General features: G+C 40.9%; 1 protein-coding gene across 3 annotated transcripts in view; it reads right to left on the bottom strand.

The window, feature by feature from the left end:
- Nucleotides 1-22,235, bottom strand: part of ARB2A (ARB2 cotranscriptional regulator A) — a 276,209-nt gene that overhangs the window by 129,336 nt on the left and 124,638 nt on the right. For all 3 annotated transcript variants that reach the window (XM_086629569.1, XM_086629568.1, XM_086629570.1), the window contains one exon: nucleotides 13,115-13,333. In XM_086629569.1, coding sequence (XP_086485695.1) covers nucleotides 13,115-13,333 — 219 coding nt within the window. The remainder of the gene's footprint in view (nucleotides 1-13,114; nucleotides 13,334-22,235) is intronic.

The following is a 22,235-nucleotide window of genomic DNA, read 5'->3' as shown; positions in this document are numbered from 1 at the left end:
CCATGTGTGTGACGTGTTTTAAAACAAGGATTAAGTGGATTCAGCATCTGCAACCTGCACCCATTCAAACTGGTACTTAGTTTTGGAGGCTTGGACTTTATTGTGCTTTAATTAAAAACAATTCTACTCTTTAAGTCCTTTTGTTAAACTTCTTTGCATCATCATGCATGCATATTGTCCGTCTCACAGACTGGTCCTCCAACATTTCACGTCGAAGTTTGCTATAAAACATTACAACAGGATCAAAATAGACAGCAATCCTAACAAAAGCCCCCTGTATTTATTTGATAAATGCTAAACCCCATTTCATCTCTTTGCTGGCCTTTGCCATGCCACCCCATTACCAGAGCCTCTCTGAAAAAAAAATCCAGTTTGCTCATTGACAACAGTGCAAAGTCAACAAAATCTATCAGGAAAAGAGAACCATTCATGATGGAGCACTTCCTCCTGCTTAAGATCTCAGATCCTTCTTCTGTGAGGTTTGTTACCTCTTGCTATTTGGGAGGGAGGAACTAACTTTAAGTGGCAAAAGCAAGATGCAGAGAGCACCCACAGGGTGAAGCCAGCAACGTGCTCATTAAGATACATCACAGAAATGTTAATCAAGACCTGCCTTAAGGAAAAGAGTGTCAGGAAATAACATAAACCCTGTATTGAGTTTGTGTGGCAAAGTTTTGGTATTAGGGGGTGCTGCTGGGATGGCTTGTGTGAGAAGATGACGGAAGCTTCCATCATGTCAGATGGAGCCACCTCCAGCCAGCTCTAACACGGACCCACTGCTGGTCAAGGCTGAGCCCGTCAGTGATGGCCGTGGTGCCTCTGGGAGCAGAGATCCACCTGGAGCAGATATCCCACACTGGAGCACGAGAGACATGTGATTAACTGACCGCAACACCCATTCCGTGTCCCTCTGTGACACCTGGGGTGGGGAGAAGGTAGGGAAATCAGGAGTGAAGTTGAGCTGTGAAGAAGGGAGGGGTGGGGGGAAGGTGTTTTAAGAACTGGTTGCATTATTACCCTACTCTGACTTTTGATTGGCAATAAATTAAATTGATTTCCCCAAGTCGAGTCTGTTTTGCCCGTGACAGTGATTGCTGAGTGATCACCTTGTCCCTACCTCAACCCACAAACGTTTTGTCATATTTTCTCTTCCCTGTCCAGTTGAGAGGAGTGTGGTAGAGTGGCTGGGTGGGCACCTTGCAGCCAGCCAAGGTCAACTCACCACCATCCCCCACATTGCCACAAAATGTCCCAGTGCTCGGTCATACGGAATGAAGTGTGGATAAACAGGAAAAGAGAAGTAGGACTGGCTCCATCCTGCACTAGAGAAGAGACTGTACAGAAGAACAGACCTGGGCAACTGCAGGATCCATCCTTAACGCTGGCAGCAGAAAAGCTGTAGCCCAAATAATGCTCTTGGAAAGTTGTCTCTTGCCCTGGATGTCTTGTAGGACATGATTAACCAGATCTTCAGGCTGAGACTTTGGATGAGCTCTGACAGCTCTTATGGTTAACAACAGTTTAACAATGTTTAACAATCCATGTTTAACTATTTTGCTATTCTTGTAGTTTAGCTCTGTTAGTGCAAATATTTCTACACTAACATATTTTAAAGCATAAACCTTGTTTAGTAATAAAGCTGACAATGAGTGGTACGAGTTGATAGTTGCCAGGTACCAGATGTCCTGGAAATCCTCCAAACTGCGATCGCATTCACTGTGCCCAATGTCCCAGTACAAAGAATACCCAAACCTGCCTCTTCACCAAGCAGCACCAATTGGTTTTGGAGGTGGCAACACAGGTGTCTGCATGAGCGGACTTCTTCCAACGAACAGCACTCACAGAAAATTGGACAGGAGTATCTTAAATAATTCATAACCCTTTATCATAGAATCATAGAATGGTTTGGGTTGGAAGGGACCTCAAAGATCATCCAGTTCCAACACCCCTGCCATGGGCAGGGACACCCTCCACTACACCAGGTTGCCCAAAGCCTCATCCCACCTGGCCTTGAACAATTCCAGGGATGGGGCAGCCACAACTTCTCTGGGCAACCTGTTCCAGTGCCTCACCACCCTCAGAGTGAAGAATTTCTTCCTGAGATCTAATCTAAATCTCTGGTCTTTCAGCTTAAAGCCATTGCCCCTGTTTTATCACTACATGCCCTTGTCAAAAGTCCCTCTCCTGTTTTTTTTTGTGGAAGGCTGCTAGAAGGTCTCCCTGGAGCCTTCTCTTCTCCAGACTGAAAAACCCCAACTCTCTCAGCTTGTCTTCATAGGAGAGGTGCTCCAGCCCTCGAATCATCTTCATGGCCCTTCTCTAGACTCAGTCCAACAGGGCACAAGTTTAAGAGATTAAGAGGAACTGGGGGCCTGTCCCAGGGCTTCAAGGCAACCTGTAGTTAACGCACTGGCCTGCAGATGAGACATAGATTCAGGTCCCACTTTGAAATTAACAGTGTAGACAAAATCTTCTAAGAAGCGGATATGCACAGGCTTAATTAAACCGCTGTTCACTAACGCTTTAATAAAGTTGTAGCCTTTTTAATTCTGCCGTGTCTATCCTCTTCTAAACACGCACTTGACAAATAATCAATTTGGATGTCACAGGGTATTTTTTTCTCTTCTGAAACTCAAGAACTGCTTTGTAGTTTAAAATGAAAGTTTGTGGACTCAAATTAACAACGTAGACAAAACCCCTTTTGCCGAAGAAATAACAAAGGAGAGGGAGTAGGAAGGAGATAGACAGTACTTGTATCCTTGTCATTATTAAAAAAGGGGCATGCCAACAACATCTGGAGAACATCTGTGAAAAAACTCCTACTGCTGTACTGCTCTAAGGTCCCTCAGTAAATTTAAGCAGATGATCTGACTTGGGGAATTTCTCGATCTCTGAAGGAATCAGGAACATTCTGCTCAACACATATGTCTTAAAATTGCCAAGAAACACCACTGCATGTCTGAAGGGGCTTGCATTTTCAAGGTGCGTTCCTGTAGCAGTACTTGTGGAAGAACACATGGTCTTAACCATGCTACTAGGTAGGCTTCCTGGTCTCAGTCACCCGAGCCTGCTCTTTTAAGTGGATGACCGACCACAACCTCATAGTACCAAATGGTCTGAGGCAGGAAAATTCCCCTCTCTCCACAACGTCCACAAAGCCTATGCATAACTTAAATACTTCTTTGAGGGCTGAGGTGGAACTTAGTAATGTAGAACTATTGAACCACACCAGCTGGAGAGCATAGAATCATAGAATGGTCAGGGTTGGAAGGGACCCTAAAGATCATCTAGTTCCAACCCCCCTGCCATGGGCAGAGAAATCTGCATCTCTGCAGGTCATCTATTTCAAAGCCATGCTTAAAGCAGCATCAGCCAGGACTGGTCACGAGTGCCATGCCTGACACTTTCAGCTGAAGGCAAAAAGAGCAAGCTCTGTAGTTCCAGCACTGCAGAAGTGTAAAAACGTGTATTGTGGAAGTTCCCCAATCCTTGAACTGCATGCCTTTGAGACATGGTGACCTTGAACACACTTCACAGAGGTCCTGCAGATGACTACCGCTGCGGACACAAACTTCTGTAAAATATTTCCTTTTTGTAACTTTTTCTTTCCACCTTTTGTATGCCCTTTGGACCCCCAGCACAACTGAGGAGTGGTCACCTTCTGCAACTGCAGCCTGTCTTTGCTGAGTCTGGTGCCTGGTCACTTCATCTGTGGCTAGAAATAGGTTTTATTTCATAGTGTTGTTAGCAAATCACGTTATGGTTATTTACCACAATTGTAACAGAATAACAACAGTATTCTGCTCCAGTGATCATACTGTCTGGTGCCCATCAGGATAAAAATCCATTTAATTATCAGTCAAACTGTATCAGTCAGCTGGGGTAGTTCAAGACAGAAAGGGAAAGGAAACGGTAAAAGGACATAAAGAACAAACAGCCAACAGCAGCAGAAAGGTATTTAAGACAAGTGGACTCCATGATCAAATCAGATGCTGTTATTTTAAGACCTATCACAGCAATAACTCATTTGTCCGCTTAAGGCAAAGCAGTCGGAGCCTTAAACAGCACGCGGCGTCTGAAAGCTTGACATATCTCATCGAGGAGGATTTCACACACGGCCAAGGTCTTTACTGGTGAGGGATTTAAAAATAAGCAACAGCCGTTAAACATAAGCCTACCCTTCTTTGGCAGCCAGTGCAAAGGACACACGATGAGTAACATGATCCTGTCATCAAACGTGTTTGTTCGTTTTTCAAGCAACAGGCAAAGCGGAGTACCCAGGGGTGCAGAGAGCTGTCCCGCAAGGTGGAACACATGAGGGCACGGACTTATCCAAGGATAAGACCACAAAAGTTAATTGGAGAACCTAGAAAATCTTTCAAAACGACTTATGCAGTCTGAGCTTTGCCAAATTTCTTCATCACTTAATTCTCTAACTTCAAAAGAATTCTTCAGAAAACCAGATCCCCAAATGGAAGAAATATCTGTCTTCTTAATGTCTACATGCAATTAAGGCTTGTGTTTTACCAGGTTAAGAACAGAGTGGCTGTGACACAATTAAGTGATAATGTAAATTGTCCACTTTTCTAGGATATAGTCTGAACTTGCAAGACCCATGATATCAGATTATTCAGTCACACAGCAGGTGGAAGCGATAGGAGATAGGAAAGAAAAACCATCCTGGAAGGAAACACCAGTCCCAAAGACCAAACGTGTTGCAGATGCATATGAAGTACCAGGCCTATTGTCTGAATTAACCGCTTTTTAAAATTTCTTCCTATATTACATGACTGGATGTACTGTTTAAATCTTTGCTTTTGGTAAAAAGGAAACTTTCCAGTCTCATGTATTCTATGCCTGCGTACACTGTGTCAGAGCCCACCTCTTGCAGAGTCTGCGGGACGCTGAACATGCTCCAACACGTATAGGTGTGGTGTGCTTTAGTGTGGGTGGTGCCTGTGTGCACACACTTGAGTGTGTAAGGGGGAACGGCCCTGTGTACGTCACGCTGCACCACAGGTGTAACGACTGACCCAAATTTAAGTGATACGAGACAACGTGTGAGTCATACAGCAAGTCTTTTAGGACAGGGCAGCTCTTCCGTTTACTCCCTAACTCAATAAGGACATGACAAACCCAGACGTAGGACTTTTGCAGGTTGTTGTCAGAGATGTAAGGCAACCAGAAGCAGTTTTTTCTTAAAGTACTAAAAACTTGACACTCGGCTGGACACAAGGCAAATTATTTCAGCACATTCTGATGGTGAACGAAGGATCACTCCTGCTATACGATCTACCAGCAGAACGGCAACTGGAGCTCTGTTTTGCAACCCTGATGTGCAATCCTCGCAATTACTCACACCACTTGCCAGTAATAGAAGCAGCATGATTATGTCTGTCAAATGCTACTAACCCAGGGACATCCCCTCCTTCCTGAAGAACCTATTCCATACACTTGTAGTATTTTTCTCACTCCATGCTTTCACTAAAAGTACCAACTAGAAGCTCCCAAACTATTGCTTAAGAGCCCAGAAAAACTTAAGGCTCCTCCACACATACAACTCTTGGTGACTCTAAATACAACTCGGTCTTTCTTTATTCAGTAGTTTCTCTCCAAGCAGTGCCATCTATTGGGAAAACTAACTAAAATTCAAGTACTACTTGATAATAAAGAAAATACACCTCATTGTGTATAGACAAATTCACTCCTGCCAAGTACTGATGAAAAAACGTGGAGAAAGAGAACGAGAATCAACTGTTAAATAACAAAGTGTAGAACAGTGTGGCTGAACAGCATGCAGCCCATTCAGAGGAGAAAACCTGCCACCGATGCCATCGACCACAAAAGACAAAAAGCATTTTTGATCAGTTTAGCATCCTCTTTTAGCCGGGAAGAGAAGGATAAAACAAGGATTCAGCCAAGAGAGGAACGGGAAGACTTCTAAAATTTAGGAGAGTTCAAGGCTTGAGATACCGTAAAACAGACTACCTCAGGGAAGACTTCTGTCTGGACACTACGAAAATGAAGTTAACAGATCTGAAGTTGGTAAAGGGTTGTTCTCAGGGTGTACTGTTTGGCTACGGAGTTCACTAAGGCATGGCAAGAATGGAGGTCACGACTCCACGACTCCGTTCCCCTTCGAGCTCACAATAAGACATATTTCTTTGCCTGTGTGGGGATGACAAGCTGATTAAAAAGATAAACCTTGTTCTCAAGAGGCAAATTATTCAAAATAGCATCACACAGTAAGTAAATTCACACAAAAATAAGTTTTTTAGATAGTAAAATCCTTCACTTGTAAGGACTTTAAAATGTAACTAATGATAGGACTGTAATAATTAATTTTTCAAATTGTCAGCCACTTATGAATTGTGGGTAGGAATTGGTGTTTTCTCTGGGTAGCTTATTCCACATTTGTCCATGCCATCATTTCCTCCACTACTTCCAGCCCTTTTGGCAGCCGTCACTGCTGCAGGCAGCTGAGCAGACTACAGAGGAACTACCAGATTTATCTTAATCCCAAAAGCTTCTTTCCACCCCTGCCCCCCCTCCTCAGCCCCACTATTTTTTCCTGAATTTTCACTTTGTTTTCTGTAGCAGATGAGGTGAAAACAATATCCTTGAACGTACTGTGCATCCTGTGCCCTGGTTCCCTATCTGCTGACACTCATTTCCCAGGACTCCACCAATGTTGTTTTCCTGACCTCCATGCATCGTGGTACAGTCCTCATATCCCCCTACCCAAAACCCATAAATATTTCTAGAGGAGTGGGTTGGGGTGGTGTCCCTGACAGAATAGGGTTATTCTGCAACAGCACCATCAATCTTAAGGTGACTATATATCTATATTTATCTCAGAAATTAGTTTTCACCATCTCCAAGAAGGCTCTTATGACCGACTGGTCCCCAAGAAAAAAACTCGTAAAGCATCTCTAAGTTTTGCAAAAAGGTGTATGTCACCACTCGAGCCCCTGCTACATTTTTTTCTACAAGTTTTCCCAAACACACTAAAACCTAGCATCAAAATTTGCAACTGTGTGCAGTAGGTCAGAGGATATTAACCTTGTTTTGGATACCAGCTAACAGGATACTACCCTTTGATTCTGTTAGATAAATGATAAAGGATACTTGCAGAGAGCAACCTGTACTGGCAGGAGGACGGACCAGAAGACCTACAAGGTCTTTTCAGTCCTTCACTGCTGATGGCTCCACAATCAAAGACAAGCAGTATCCGAGTACAAGAAGTTTGAATAATTTTATTCACCTCTGCCTCCAACAAGCAGGTCCGCTTTCTGCTGAGCTAGTTTCCTTCACCATTAGCTCGCTAACTGGCCAGGTTTACCGAGCCTGAATCCCGTCTGAAAGGCAGGCGGGCTCATCTGACCTGTGAGAGATGGTCTTTTTCAGCACAACGGGAGCACCGCACAGCTCGTGGTGGGAGGAGAGACGCAAGCTGGTTCTTTCTTTTGGAAGCTCACATGGCTTGCCTCACGTTTTAGGAGCCGGATCTAACAATGCACATTTTCTCGGCATCATGTAATGAATGTTTGAAAGACACCAAAGCTCGATGGCCCCGATTTATTCCTTTTCTTTGATTAAACCATACTTGTGAAATGTGGAACAAAGAGAGGGTACGGCAGAAAGAACAGCTAGTGGTGCTCTTGAAGAGATGCAAAATCTTCCTTCCGTGATTATCTGTGTCTCTGATTTCTCACTTGCTCAAGGAAAAGAAGACAAATACAACTTTTCTGGATGCAAAACACACCATAAGAAGTCTTTACAATCTCAGGATTTTTTAAAATACCCAATTTAACTGCACAAGCTAAATAGCCTATGCATAAATTATTGAATACTATTATAGTTTGAACTCTACATACTTTAGCTATTTAATGTAAGATGTCTGTTCATCATAGTATCTATAGAATAAAATACAATATATACGTACTTTTCCTCTCATATGGAACTGCTGTAGGAACTTCAAACTTATCTGACCCTTTAGGAATGATGCGGAGGTGTAATTGTAGGTGCTCAGTGCCACTCTAGATGCTTTAGAGCCCTCTGCTTGGCTTCCAGCTGCTGGGCCAGGGTGGTGCAGGTCCTACAAGACATCGGCCAGATCTCTCCAGGTGTCCCAAATATTTTGTGGCACCTGGAATGTCACTACACGTTTACGTCCCAGCACCTGAATTGCAGTCTTTTTTAACTCTGGCACATGGGGCAAGAACAATAAAGCCATGGCAGTTTCTAAGTAGTTCTCATGAGTTTTCCACTGCCAGCACGACCCTAGGGTTGCTTAGAAGTGAAAGAGATTTCTCAATAACGTAAGGAAGTAACAGGCTTTAAAAGGTACGTTTGGGCAAAGTAAAATCAGGTGTTATGTCAGAGGTGTAGGCGAAGTAACGCAGATAGCTGGAAAAGGGGAAAGAAAAAAGCCATTGTGACATAAACATCAGACCGAGACTTTGGAGGCTCGAGTCCTGATGGTCTGCAACGGACTTCTGGTGTGCTGGAGCATCCCCCTCACCTGCAGGGAGCTGCCTGCCTCGCGCCAGTCATTTTGTCTCTTCTGGTGGAATAAAGGGCTTATTAGCTGGGTCTCAGCCGCGCGCTGAGCGGTTGCAAGGCCTCTGGACGAGCATGGGCGCGCACCTTGCCAAGTCACTGGGAAGGCGGCAGGAGCCAGCATCTGCTGGGGGACAGCCATGGGGCCAGCCCCGTGCAGCTGGCGGGACCGCAGCTCCGCCGGCAAACAGCCCCGTCTCCAGCACGGAATAAATCCGCCGCGCCGAAAGGTCACCCTGCCCAAGCGGACGCTCCGCGGTGACCTTCAGTTGGGCGATGCCTCGTGTCAGCCGCACAGAACAATAAGCAGGAATGGCACAATTGTGCTCGTGCGCTTGCCAGGATTTCCTGCCTGCCAGCAGCCACTGCGTACTTAACCGTGCATTAATAAACCTGCCTTTTTACTACCTTCTCCTAAACACTGGCACAAATTATCCTGATGCATCCATTTTTAGTAAAACAAATTAATTAGTCGCACATGATCTTTTCCTATTTAATCTCTCGCAGAAAACGGGAAAAAATTATTTATGAAAAGTATGTTACATCCAAAATTAATTTAATTTCATTGATATGCTGTTAGTATAAATAGCGCTGTTATAGACTCTGCTATAATGAAAATAATATCTGCAGTAACAATCATTAAGACGGCTAAGCTCGGTGGAAAAAAAAGGACAAAATTCCCAGTGTACAGGCCTAGGAAAGGCTTATTCCTTTTACTCAGAAAACCTGACCCCGTCACTCAGTCTGATAAAAGGTAGTACTTCTTCCTACTTCTCCCTTCGGCGCCTCTTTGATATCCTTCGACTATTGTGGCAACAACACTATTGCAAATTACTATTATTACAAAATTACGTGATTTATACTTTTTTCTTTAGTAACATTTCAGAATCCATTCAGTGTACTTGTTTAAGTGGTGAATGTTATTTAGAAGGGGATAAATATGATTTACATTTCTAAGTGTCTTTTAACATAGAAAAGACTGTCAATGTGATAATCTGTAGGGAGTGGGAGATGGCTTGGAGGATGGAGGGAATAATCATGTCACATTTAAGCCTGTATGATCTGTTTCCATAGAAAAAGGTTAGAGATCAACAAATTCTCAGTTTGGTTCAGTAATAAATGAAGGTTGGTAGGGTATTAAGTTTCTGGGGGGAAGCATTAGCCAGTATGTACAGCAGCAGCCTCTGGTGGTCTAAGAAAAAATGGTAGTATCTATAAGTAAGGACAGAGATATGTTTTTCAAAAGGATGTATGTACATATTTAGCTATTTGACTCAATCCTCCATTCAACACATTAAAAAACAGATGCTTTTAAAACGATCTGCTGGCAATATGCTTGTTAAAATCTGAACAGTAAGAGTATTAAAATTCACATGCATTCATTAGCATGTTATATAAAAGTAAAACGCTTTTGTTTAAATCATTCCGTAAAGTATTATAGTCAGTGCTGATTATCAAGAAGTTTTTTCCTTGGTTTGCATCGCCAAAAAAGAAACCAAATTTATAAGATCGTTACTGAATTGATGACATTTTCTGTCTTCACTCGTGAATTCAGTTGGCAGATGTTTTCAAGAACAAAAAATTCTGTCTTATTACAAAACATATTAAGCAGGTTTTTCTGCCATAATGTTTGACATGATGTTTATTGCCCAGACCAAATCAGTCCCTTTAACAAGCCACAATGTATGCCAGAAAGTACATTATTTCATAGTTAAGGAAACTTCCAGCATGAAACAATAAGTACTTTGATCTTTCAAGCACTGTGCTTAATGCACTACACACTCCCATAGTCATTTTTATTTATACTCATTTTCTACAAAAATACAGTGCAATTTGAGATTTTGTATTTTAAGACCCTGCTTTTACATATTCTTGAGTGTTCCAGCTATTTCTTTTTTTTTTTTTTTTTTTTTTTTCCCCTATGAAAACACAGAAAACACTTTAAGAAATTTGCCATGGAAGAGCTCAATTTTTCCAGTTCTTGGAAAATCTAACTGCACAAGTGGGAGCATCATCCAGACAGCTTTAATTTGTTCAAATGGCATTTCCTCAACAGATCACAACTGATCTCAATGACCCTATGAGAACATAAGCGAGGATATTTATTCCTACTACTTAACAGTCTGAAACGATTCCTCCGGCATATTTGACACAAACAAATTGTCTTTCAACACTAGATGCAGTTGGTTGATGCCTTCTTGTGAGGATATTTTTCATATACTCACTCCGCACCAGTTTTCCTTGCTTGGCAAAGACGACGTAAGGCTTGCTCAGGCTTCTCAAAACTCTTGACGAGATCATTGCAAAGCATATAACATCTTTAAATACTTCTGCGGAGTGACAATATGCTTTACCTCAAGAGCCCGGCTAGTCATACGTATGCTATACTACACACTAAGTAAAGGTCACACCTAAATTGCCCTTTGAGACTACCCCAAACCAGCAGCCTGTGGTTGCAGCAAGCCTGGCAGCAAGTCCCATGGTGCAAACGAAGGGCCATTCCTGCAGTACAGGTCATCCTACGGACCCAAGCATGGGAGGCAAGAAACACCCTGCAAATATTCATTGCACCGTCGCATCGTGCGATGCCCGGACAGACTGACAGCCGTGTCTGTGGCCAGGAAGGTCGAGCGGAGCACGTTATGTTCACAACTTCTCTTGCAACCGCCTACAGACTTAGGAGTCCTGCCCAACAGAGTAAATGGCACCCAAACAGTGGTCCAGTTTCCTTTCAGAAACTGATAGGCAAGCAAATTGCAGTACTTTGTCCTGTCACACACCAAAACAAGGACGTTTTTCATTCTGTTTCAAAAAACTCTGTACTAGAGCCCATTAAAGAAAAAAACCTCCGAATTCTTTCAGAATAAAACACCAACCGCATCAGAAAACCCAATTTCAGTTAATTTGCCCAGGAAAGGAGACCACCACCACCACCTTCATTAAAACTTATGCTACTTTTTCCTTGGTTTGAAGAAAATTAAATAAAGGGAACCTCAACAGTTATATCTGAGGCAAGGAGCTGCATAAAAAAGAAAATGGGATGGAATCATGTGCTTTACGTTTTGGGGGTCAAACCTCCCAAAGCCAAATTTCTTGCCTCATGAAGTAAAAGAGCCACAAGAAGGTTGAACTGCCGAAAAGGTTCCAAAGAAAAGGTTCGTTTTCAACAAGAAGACACTGGACAAGCACGAAGGCTAAACACCTTTCTGGACAATACAGCAACATTGTCCACTGGCTTCTGACGGACCTTGAGACAAACCTGGTTGCACCTCTTTAAGCAGCAGGGTCTAGCTGGTGGACAGAATGGCATCTCTCATAAAAAAGCAGTGGATAAAAAAAACAGTGCCCTGTTGGTGACTTTGAATATGTATATGCATCCTTTTGTTTCCCATACTCAGTAGCGAGGTATTTCTCAAAAGACACAGCAATATTTATGGTATGAGTGAAAAACTCACATCCAGGTTACAAACACTTTAAACTAGCCAGTACAACTGCATTTTCCCTACAAATATGGTTATGCTAAATCACAACTAATAGGAACACGTTAAAACTTAAGACGATTCTAACATGTCTTTTGCTGGATTACTCTCTGTGTCGCAGCAGACAGGCATATCCATTTTTACTGTTTTAACTACGCTGTGGCGTTTCTGACATGTTTTACTGCTGAATGAAAATGCTAACTTTCATAATAAGGGCTTTGGAAATTGCGTGACTCATTCTTGAATGTATAATGCATAGTATGTATATGAAGCAGAATGTGTCAAAGTGCAAATAATATTGTTTGTGCCCCCTGCAGAATTAGAAATCCTCGGGTAGCACTGTTATAACGATCCCATGCTGGTAGCATTACAAAGTGCAAGGGTTCACTGAGTAAGAAAAGAGCAAGGGACAGAGTTTCCTCATTACACCATTCTCGAACTATTCTAGCTTAAATATTTATTAAGATATTAATAACTCTCCTCCTTTATCTGCCTTCAGAAGTTCAGCTGAAACACAATGGATGGCTGCTCATATGAAAACAATACATTATAGGGTAAATCTGCTACCACACAAGATGAACACCAGCATTTTCCAAAATACATTATTAATTCAGCAGGTAATACGTTAAAAAACCATCAGGCTATAACTACTGCCTCCTCAATATAAGACAATATAATACAATAAACGCATGCACGACATGTGAAGCTAATATGTTGGCTAAGCTGTGCTAGAAAGTGCTTCTTATGTACACCTCTGCTTACAAAATCATTTTTACAAAGTCTTCCTTAAATCATTCTCTTTCTTGATAGCACCAGTAAGTTCCTTTGGGGTTTATTTGAAGTTCCCCTTTGAAATTAGAAAGGAATCTTTTGTAACTCTTCCAAAACTTCACATTCAATAACTGACAAAAAATATCAATAGAATAAAAAGCCAGGAACTCTGTATGAACTCTTGAATGCCATCTCGGTAATGTGTTTGTTTTTAAAAAAGCATGCTGTTTATTAGCCAATACGGACAGTAAACATATCTATACATCACTAAAGAAGGGCAAACAAAACCAAAAGAAACTTACTCTAATATACATCTGCATAGTTTCTTTTTCTTTTTGTGGATTTCGATACTTTTCGTAGAAGTCACGTCGCTTCTTTGTTTCCTTCTGGATTTTATCTTTTCTTTCCCTCTTTTCTGCAGGTTCATCTGAGCTATCAGAAGACAGCTGTTCTTGGGCTTTTGTCTTCTCCACTTCAATATAGTTCTCATTGGGATTCAGTACTATTACTCCATAGCCTTCCTGTTTTAGGAGAGACACACACACACACACAAAAAGAAGAAATATGAAAAAGGAGATGTAATGCTTGAAAACGCTTTGCCTTTTCCTCAATGCTCTTAAAAACTTTTATATTTATTTCAGTAAGTTCACACAACATAATTTACAGAAGAGTATTTTAAGAATATTCTGCCTGTTTCGTTTCTGTCATTAAAGGGATATTGATGCGTGAATATGTGCCTGTGCGTGCACTTTTGCTCATACACATCCCTCGGCATCAGAAGAGTTGCCTGTTTTACCTTTAAAATAATTTAATATGTTGTTTTATTCATAAGTGCTTTACAGGACTTTTTCAGAAAACAGTATGAGAACTAAAAGCAAAATATTATTTTAAGAACTCTACATAATGATGAATAAAAAGCTTTATACTCAGCCAATAAAAACCTTTAAAATAAAAAGGATGGAGGGATTTCATATATATATATATATATAAAAAAATATATATACATATACATATTAAAGAAAGCATGTGAAAATTATTCACCACAGTTTAAAATAGTAAAACCTTTTGTCTAGCTGACAACAAGCGTACCATGCAGAAGCCAATAGTGGCACTAACAATGAATCAATACCAAAACTGATTCAGTGGTATTGCTTACAAGTCAACTCTTCTACTGCAGGGATGACTTTTAAGTACATCTTTAAATCTGCTCTAAAACTTCACTGGGATTATGTCCTGTATTCAACAAAACCAGAGAAAATCTGTGACCTGCAGGATGCTTTTGAGCATACCAGCTGCATTTTTGTGCCTCTAGAAAATGAGATGGTTGAAAAAGAAAACCACCACCATGAATTTATGAATGAGAAATAAATCTTGAATAAATCTTGAGTAAATCAGCCAATCATTTTATTATGATTTTTAAATGATGGCAAATCACACCAGAATTGTAATATTCGTGGAAGATATAATCGCAAAGGCAGGGAGAAAAGAGAAGCACGTGCATTTAACGGATGAGTCCTTAGAGTTACCACAGGGTTCCCAGTCAAAAAACAAGCTGTCCTTTAAAAGTAAATTTTAATAAAGACTGACTTTTTGGAAACGTCTATATTAACTATCCAACCGAACAGCTTTATTCCAGCTTTTCACTCGGCGCTTCATTTTGCACTTGGGCTGGAGGCACGAGGATCAAAGAGGTCCCCATACCTAGCCGGCCAGAGCAAACCAAGCCCACACCAACAAAGGATACTTTATTTGGGCTGGCTTTATTCTAATCTGTAGAGCCATTCACAAACCTTGTAGCGCATTGTGGCCACTGTCAGGTAGACAGATTGTCACTCGGTGATTTTCTACAGTTGGACACACTCGACTAGTTATCAAAATCACATCTGAAGGGAGTTCCTTCCCCTCGTCCTTGTGCCCTTCTCAAACGTCTGCCACCGCTTCTCCTCCCACCGAAAACCAAGTTAAAGGGTATGGTTGCACTCTGCTAACCAGGGTGAAATAGAGGCATTCAGGGCACTGTCTCTGGTGTAAGGGACGTAGTCAAAAAAGGTCACCGTAGGCCAAAGAGAAAATTGCCTCCTCGCTAGACGTGGCGCCCTGAGTGAGCAGTCTCCTGTCATGTCGCTCCCCTGCCCTCCCTGCAGAGTGAACTGCGCTGGGACAAATACAAACAGGCAAATACACAAACAAACAAAGGGGGAAGAGCAAAGGAAAACGGAAGAGTAAAGAAGACAGAGTTTAAAATCTTCCCCAGCCATTGCTGCTCATATTAACACTCAACATCGTACTATTGACACACAAAACTTCCGACTTGGAAAACTCAAAGCCCAAACTCCATCGCAGGAGAGAGCACCCCTTAAACGTTCCTAAATTACATGCCTGAGATGAAAAGATGGTTTTTAAAGCTCGCTGCTTGCAGGGTAGGACCAAGTTGCGGCAGCACTTGGCAGGCTGGTGGTTTTGGGGCTCTCTGCGCTGTTCATCTTCTTGACCCGCTCGTTTTGAGCAGATTTCTGTGGTATCGATTCATTTTGTTTTCGGTACAATGCCAGATGCAAAATTCATGTGTTTGTTACAGGTCTACGAGTGTTGCAGGGATTTGAAACTGTGTCCGCTTTAAGCTGACCACAAAGCAGACACATAAATCATCAAAGAAGTAGAATTTGTCTAAGTTATTGATTATGTAACTGAAAATTACATGACTCATTTGTCCAATTTTATGAGGACACAATGTCAATTTTTCACACAGACATCAACAGATGAAATATGATTCCATTTTTAAATTCACTATTTCATAAATCAATTAAAGGTTTTTTATCAATTACATTTTAAATAGTGTTAACATGTTACATTTTTTTTTAAATTTCTCCAAGATAGCAGGTCTTTCCGGTCAGTACAATTAAAATAATTAAGTAATAACTGAGATGACAGGTTTTCCCATAAATGAAGAAAAAAATAATCATAAGACTTGCTCCTAGGAAAGGAAACTCTTTTCAGACTGTTTCGCTTACATGATGTAGTATATTTCCCCTTCCCTTGTACTTCTGCACCCTAAATTGCAAGACATGAACAATGGCACCAGAAAGAAGATCTGAGAGTAACATGTATAAAGCAATATGGAAAAACAAAGTGACTGGTAAAACTGTACCCAATTACAACCTCTCTCATTCAGTCTTAGCCCAAGCATTTTCTACTGGAAGGGAATACTCAGCTCTTAAATAACATCTGTGTAAACAACATGGCTTTTAAGTTCAATTAATTTTTAAAAAATGTATTTCACGTAGGCATAGCTGCACCACTGGAGTTCAGTGCAATCAGACAATTAAAAAAAAGGTGGAAGTCCTCATTAACGCAGTGGGGTTGAGCACAGTGCAAGTCAACGCAAAACTGAACATACAAGACCACTAATATCTAAAGCCAGGCCTTTCCCAAACTTTAATAATCGGCAAGATACACAGTCTTTGGCACAACAAAGACAAAATCACATTCATTAAAAAGTAACTTTTTACATGAAAGTCATGTTGAGGGGTGCCTACATCACAATGCCACTAAAAACACCGATTTTAGCTGTGATGAGCTAACGGGATTATTAAAACATAGTGACCTATGATGCAAGGTAGTACCATCATCCAGGAGAGTTTTTCAAGCTAGCCACCATCAGTAAAACATTAGTATGTTTGCAATGTATCCAGCAGCGGAGCAGTTTTCTCCCATGTGACCAGCACACACAGAAAGAGAAAACACTCTCTAAAGTGCAAAGTTTTTTCACGGTAAAAAGCTAAACTTTGGGACAACCCCCCCACCTCCATCAATCTTCAGCTGACTGAAGCAAGCCGTGCTCTGCCAGATGTCTGAGAGGATACAGATGTTGCACGGAAGCCAGGCTCTGCCCGCAACCCCCGTCAGCGTACCTGTGATGCGACGCAACAATCGGGACAGACACCGATAAATACAAGTCTCAGCCTCTAATCTACGGGTTCAGTGGATGCGGTTACAGTTCCTTTCTCAGGCTGAAACACCTGATTAACAGCTCTTTCCTCAAAGAACGCTCTAAAGTAAGCAAAATGTAATCTGCACTAACTACTAGCATCCTCCAGGTAATGAGAGGAGGCAGAGGACTGTGTGCAAACTCCACTTTCAGGTTCATAAACACAAACACAACTAATACTGATGACTGAGCCAGCAAATGGTGACGGAAGGAAAAGCAGGCTGACGAAGCCAAAGTGTCGGCAAGAATCATGCACCTTGGTTGCAACACCTTTACTACAAAGCCAGAAAAACGCACAACTCTTTCCACCGTAACACATGAATTGCAGCAGCACTTTCTGCCTCTTACTGGAAGTCCACGCAAGATGTTCGGAACGGAAGGAATACCAAAATCACTGCCTCTGTCAGTAAGGGTAAGGTTAAAAAAAAAGAACCCCAATGCATTTGAGGTAAATTCCAAACCCTTTGAAACCTCATGCCTGGCCACATGAATAATGAGCTGAAAGCATTCAGCTCTGCATATTAATCCACCGAGATGGGACACCATATGTGACCAGAGAGGTCAGGCCTGGAGAGGAATCTTTTGACCTTAGTATCTTTTTGGACTGCCAGCGAGGGTCTGAAAGAGATCATTCTCCTAAGCTTTATCAAGCTGAATTTTCAAGTTCAGGTTTCTATTTGGATCGTTGGCAACAAGACCGGAGTTAATTCTCGGGGGAAACGCAATGAAAAGCGCTCAGCTCTTAAACCTGCCCGTGGTTAAAACGGGGACGGCCATGTCCATTCATCTTTCTGACGATGTCTGTCCTGTTCACTTCCCATCTTTTCCACGAGAAGGGTACATCTATGTCACTGTTGCGACATGGTAGGTGCCAGAGTGGGATGAGGTCATGACAACCAATCAGAAGTCACTAGTGAAGCGTTAAAGTAAACATAGCTGTTGGAGATGCAGCTCAGCTTGAAAAATGCCCCCTCCATTATTTGGGCAATTTTCTCAAGACATGACCTGAGACCGAAACGCCTGAAATGTCAGTTGACTCCGCGTTCCCTTTCCACCCAATGTACATTTTGGCAACTGTGCCCTGCTAATACTTTGTGATATTTCCATCCCAGCTATACCTCGGCTGCCTGAATTCCAGCGCTGTGTCCAAGTGTGTAAAAATGCCGTGTTACTGCCAAACACACATTGTCCCACTAAGTTCCCAACTTAAAATAGCTCATCAAGCTAGGCAGGAAAAGAAAACATGCCACAAAAAGTTTTTAGAGGACCACCTGTTGTCTATTATTTTTACATAGCACTTACTCATAAATCATAACACAGGGTAATTAATCAAGCTGTCAAAGAGAAGGTCAAAGGTTATGTGGGGGAGTCAGAAGGTCATGCATGGGCTGATAGAGGTCAGGGTCACACCGCATTCCTCATTATCAAGTTGGGATGAGAGACGTCCCAAGCAAACAAAAGTGAAAGCAGATGGAGAAGTGAGTGGATAAAAAAAAGGAGAAAATTTCACAAACAAAAAGAAAAGTGAAAGAAGAATGTCAGTTGCCTTCAAACAAGGAGGAGAATAGAGCAGAAATACATTGAGATGTTCTCAAAAGGTCTCACACCATACAAAGAAACTACAGTTTGATTATTTAAATACACTTAATATAACTTTCCATCTGATCTTTTTGCAGGCATTAAGCGACGCTGCAAAATGGGCATGGTAGTTTTGGTTCCATTTCACATCTGAAGTCAATACTTTCAAGGTGAATTAGACAAAAAGAACCTATTACTGTGATGAATGCTGATGGATACATAAAATTGCTTCTAAATGCTGAAGTTTATTCCTGTTTATGGCCACAACCAATAGACATTCAACAAAAAAGTTATAACTTGTTTGAATGATGTATTAAGAACTATACTTTCATATACACAAATCCTCAAAAACACAAAGCATCATAAAAGTCCCTCCGGATGACACAACAGTTATAAAATATTCTATCATTACACTGACCTGAATTAGATGCAGAATGCTGTGCAAAATTAGCTGTCACCCTTTCCTCAAAATCTTTGTTAATCTCATTTTGAATGTTTGCAGCTTTATCAACACATGCATCAATGTCAGCTCCTTGGTTACTGAACCGCTGTACTTGGAAGAAGATATAATTAAAATGTTTTGGCACAGAAAAGGTGAAATTGTATCTTCCCCTGTTCCCTGAGGAGTCTGTAAAACATGTAGGATATATTGACAAACACACACCCTTGTCTAGAGCCCTGACATCCCAGGTCACCCAACCGCTATTTATTTCAAAACATTCACTTTACACTTACCCAAACTGTCACTTGCTGTGTTACTAACTTTTAATGGATATTAGAGCTATAAAAACAATAAACTCTTCATTTCCTTTCTGTTACTGCCTTCTAATTCCTCACTGCATTAGGTCCCTATCTATTTGCATGCAGAACTGTATTCATTTTATTTCACCATAGATAGTATCTTTTTGCTGGAAAGTATAAAACATGTCATTGGTATATTTTACTTTGCTATTTGTTAATTTGGTGCTAGTGCAGCTGAACTAAACAAATCAATGTTCAAGGGTAAAATAAAAAAAAAACAAACAAAACACCAGAGAGGCTGTAACCACATTTTGAGTTTACTGCTGAAAAGTTTTGAAAAGAATTAATGTTTTACATCTATCTATAACTAGCAACCCCTATACATCTATGCGTAAGATCTGCAACCCTGTTTTGTGATGTTTGCTCCCAAGGCCAAAACTGAATAAACACACCCATGAACTATAAGAATTTTACTCCTTCAGTTGTGTGCTGTATTCTTGATAGGGAACTTCTGTGCCTCTACAAGCACTAATTTCACTAGGATTTTCAGCACAAAATTATTTCTCATGGCAAGTGAAATACGTGAAACTATGCAATAGCATTAACTTAATTCTGTGAACTAACAGAAAAGAATGAGGTTCACATACAAATACTGCTTCAAACATTGTTTAATAAACCTCAGCCCCACCACCTCTCCCTGATGTGAGATTCGGGCTATCTGGAGAAATCATCGGAGGCTGAATGGCAATGAAACCATCCCAGCTAGGCAGGCGGGATAGAGCACTGCAAACAATCCATCCACGACAACTGCCCAGGCTGCAATTACAATTTCTGCTCTTCTTCACTAAGCGCACACAGCTTTGGGGTCCACACAACCTGCGAAAGAATGAATCCAGCAGTTACCCCCAAGGCCTGGCATCTTTTAATGATACCTCATAGGAACCTCTTCTGTAATTAAAGTCCGTACTTCGACAGTTCTGTGCCGCCCTCCCTTCCCCCCCCCCAGTCCCCCAGCTTAAGAAACTATTCTACTTTCTTTTCTGACAAAAATTTCAGAAGCTTCAGAAGGGTACACGAGCCTCATGCATATTTCACTTTTTCACTAAGATTTTAATTAAAAGGTTATTCAGATTTGTATAGAACGCCACTTTCTGAAATCAATGCAACCAGAAACAATGGTAAATGAAATAATGTGCATTAAACCCACGCAAGTAACAAGTAACTATTGGTTCTAATTTATCGATAGGGAAATCAAGAGAATAGCAGTTACTGTCTGAAAGTTATACTCAAATAAGGTGCAGAGATGAAGCTGGATTGTGGGATTTTTTAATGTTTCTATGGTATTTCTAAGCATCCCATTAGCTGACAGCAAAAGTTCTCAACTGCAAATTCTTTTTCCAATCCACTTTGCCTCCTCCCTGAGAACGTCATAGTATGTCTTAATTATTCTCATTTGTCCTTCACAATGAATATACCCCCAAATAGACTTTATGTATTTTTTACGTAGCACAACATGAAAAAGTAAGTAAATTTATTCTAAAATACACCTCATTTCCTTCCCTTTTGTAATAGTGTAAGATCTTTTTGTAAACATTTTCTCTTTCTAAAATGTAGACATTTCGATGGGCTCAGTGGTTTGTCTGGGTTTGTAACATCTTTAGCTTGCAGAAAGGCAACCAAAGTTGCCCAGTTCCTCCACTTTACCTTTCATCTCCAAAAATGTATCTGTATTAAACCATTACAGAAAAAAACTAAACGTCAGTCTCTTGGAAGGTCTGCATTTCAGCACTGTAAAGGGAAAACACATCATGTACATAAGTGTTTTCTGTAAAAAACTTGAAGTTATCCAAGTCCTGAAAGACAACTCCCATTTAGCGTTGAGCATTGTTTGCGACTGTAGTCTAAAACCCTTCTATCTCAGTGATGGAATATTCAGTTGGGTTTAGTATGTGCACGTATTCAGTCACTTCCCTGAGAAAACAGCCACTTGTAATCTAAAAGTAAAGCTTCTGGTTTGTACCTATCTTCAACAAACAGGTGCAATTTGGCACACTGATGCTTCTTCCTTCCCACAGTGACCTATGTCAGAAGACCTTCTTATACTTCTTCTGCTAAATAATTTAATTACTTATGAGTTATGGTTTCTTTGTAACCTTTTAAATGACTAACTCATTAAAATGCAAAAATATGCAAAACATGATGTCACTGGGTCAAACAGCTGTGTTGGTAAAATTATGGCTGTGAAAGTCCCTAAGAACATGAAAAAATTAATAATTTATATTGCTCATTATATGGCAAAAACTCTTTAAACAGATTTAGAGACAGATTAATTTTATAATCACAAAATGCTACACTACCTCACGGTAACAAATCTTTTTACCATCTGTGACCCTTTTGTATACACGGAATATAGCTTAAGAATCTTTTTGTTAATATGTTTTAAATGACAAATGTTGATGAAAAATGGCTTGTGAAACTCTGATAGGGATGTACAGAATTGTGGCTTAAAAAAGAAAATCTCTCTTTGTTATGGATTTTATGATCTCTTAAGTTTTCCTGAACAGGCAGCATGTAGCAAGAACACACAGGTATTTCTTAAATGTCAGCAAGTCTTTACTGCAAATACTTTGCAAATTGGTATCACATGCAGCCCGGTCTTGTGTTGCTTAAAAGGCTATCGCTTCTTGAACCCTGAAGTTTTTTGGAATTCGTGAAGCAGCAGACGAGCACTGCTGCAAATATGTAAACAAAGTATTATCACGTCCAAAGTTTAAAATGTCTCATGCCCGTGCTACACAGCCGACTCGTAATGCTGAAACGAAAGGACACAGAAACCTTCATTCCTGGGACTCTCTATTGATTGTGTCCTCAGACACACAGAGGTTTCAAGTTGCAATAAACAAGACAATTTTTTGAAGCTGCTAGTTTTGGGTTTCTGAAAGTCCTACTTTTTTTCTACTTTATACGTGCCAGACATCGTCCTAAGGGCTACCAGAACTTTTATGTGGAACGAATATAAGGTAGTGGCACAACTTGCTAATAGCTGAATCTGTGGAAAAAAAATCAAGCACTCTATGAAAGGAAAAAAACCCAACAAAACAAACCCAAAACAAAAA

The sequence above is a fragment of the Tauraco erythrolophus genome, chromosome Z, assembly GCF_009769465.1.
Source record: "Tauraco erythrolophus isolate bTauEry1 chromosome Z, bTauEry1.pri, whole genome shotgun sequence".
NCBI classification, from domain to species: Eukaryota; Metazoa; Chordata; class Aves; order Musophagiformes; family Musophagidae; genus Tauraco; species Tauraco erythrolophus.
The sequence above is the reverse complement of the archived record's forward strand: the minus strand, read 5'-3'. Positions and strand labels throughout refer to the sequence as shown.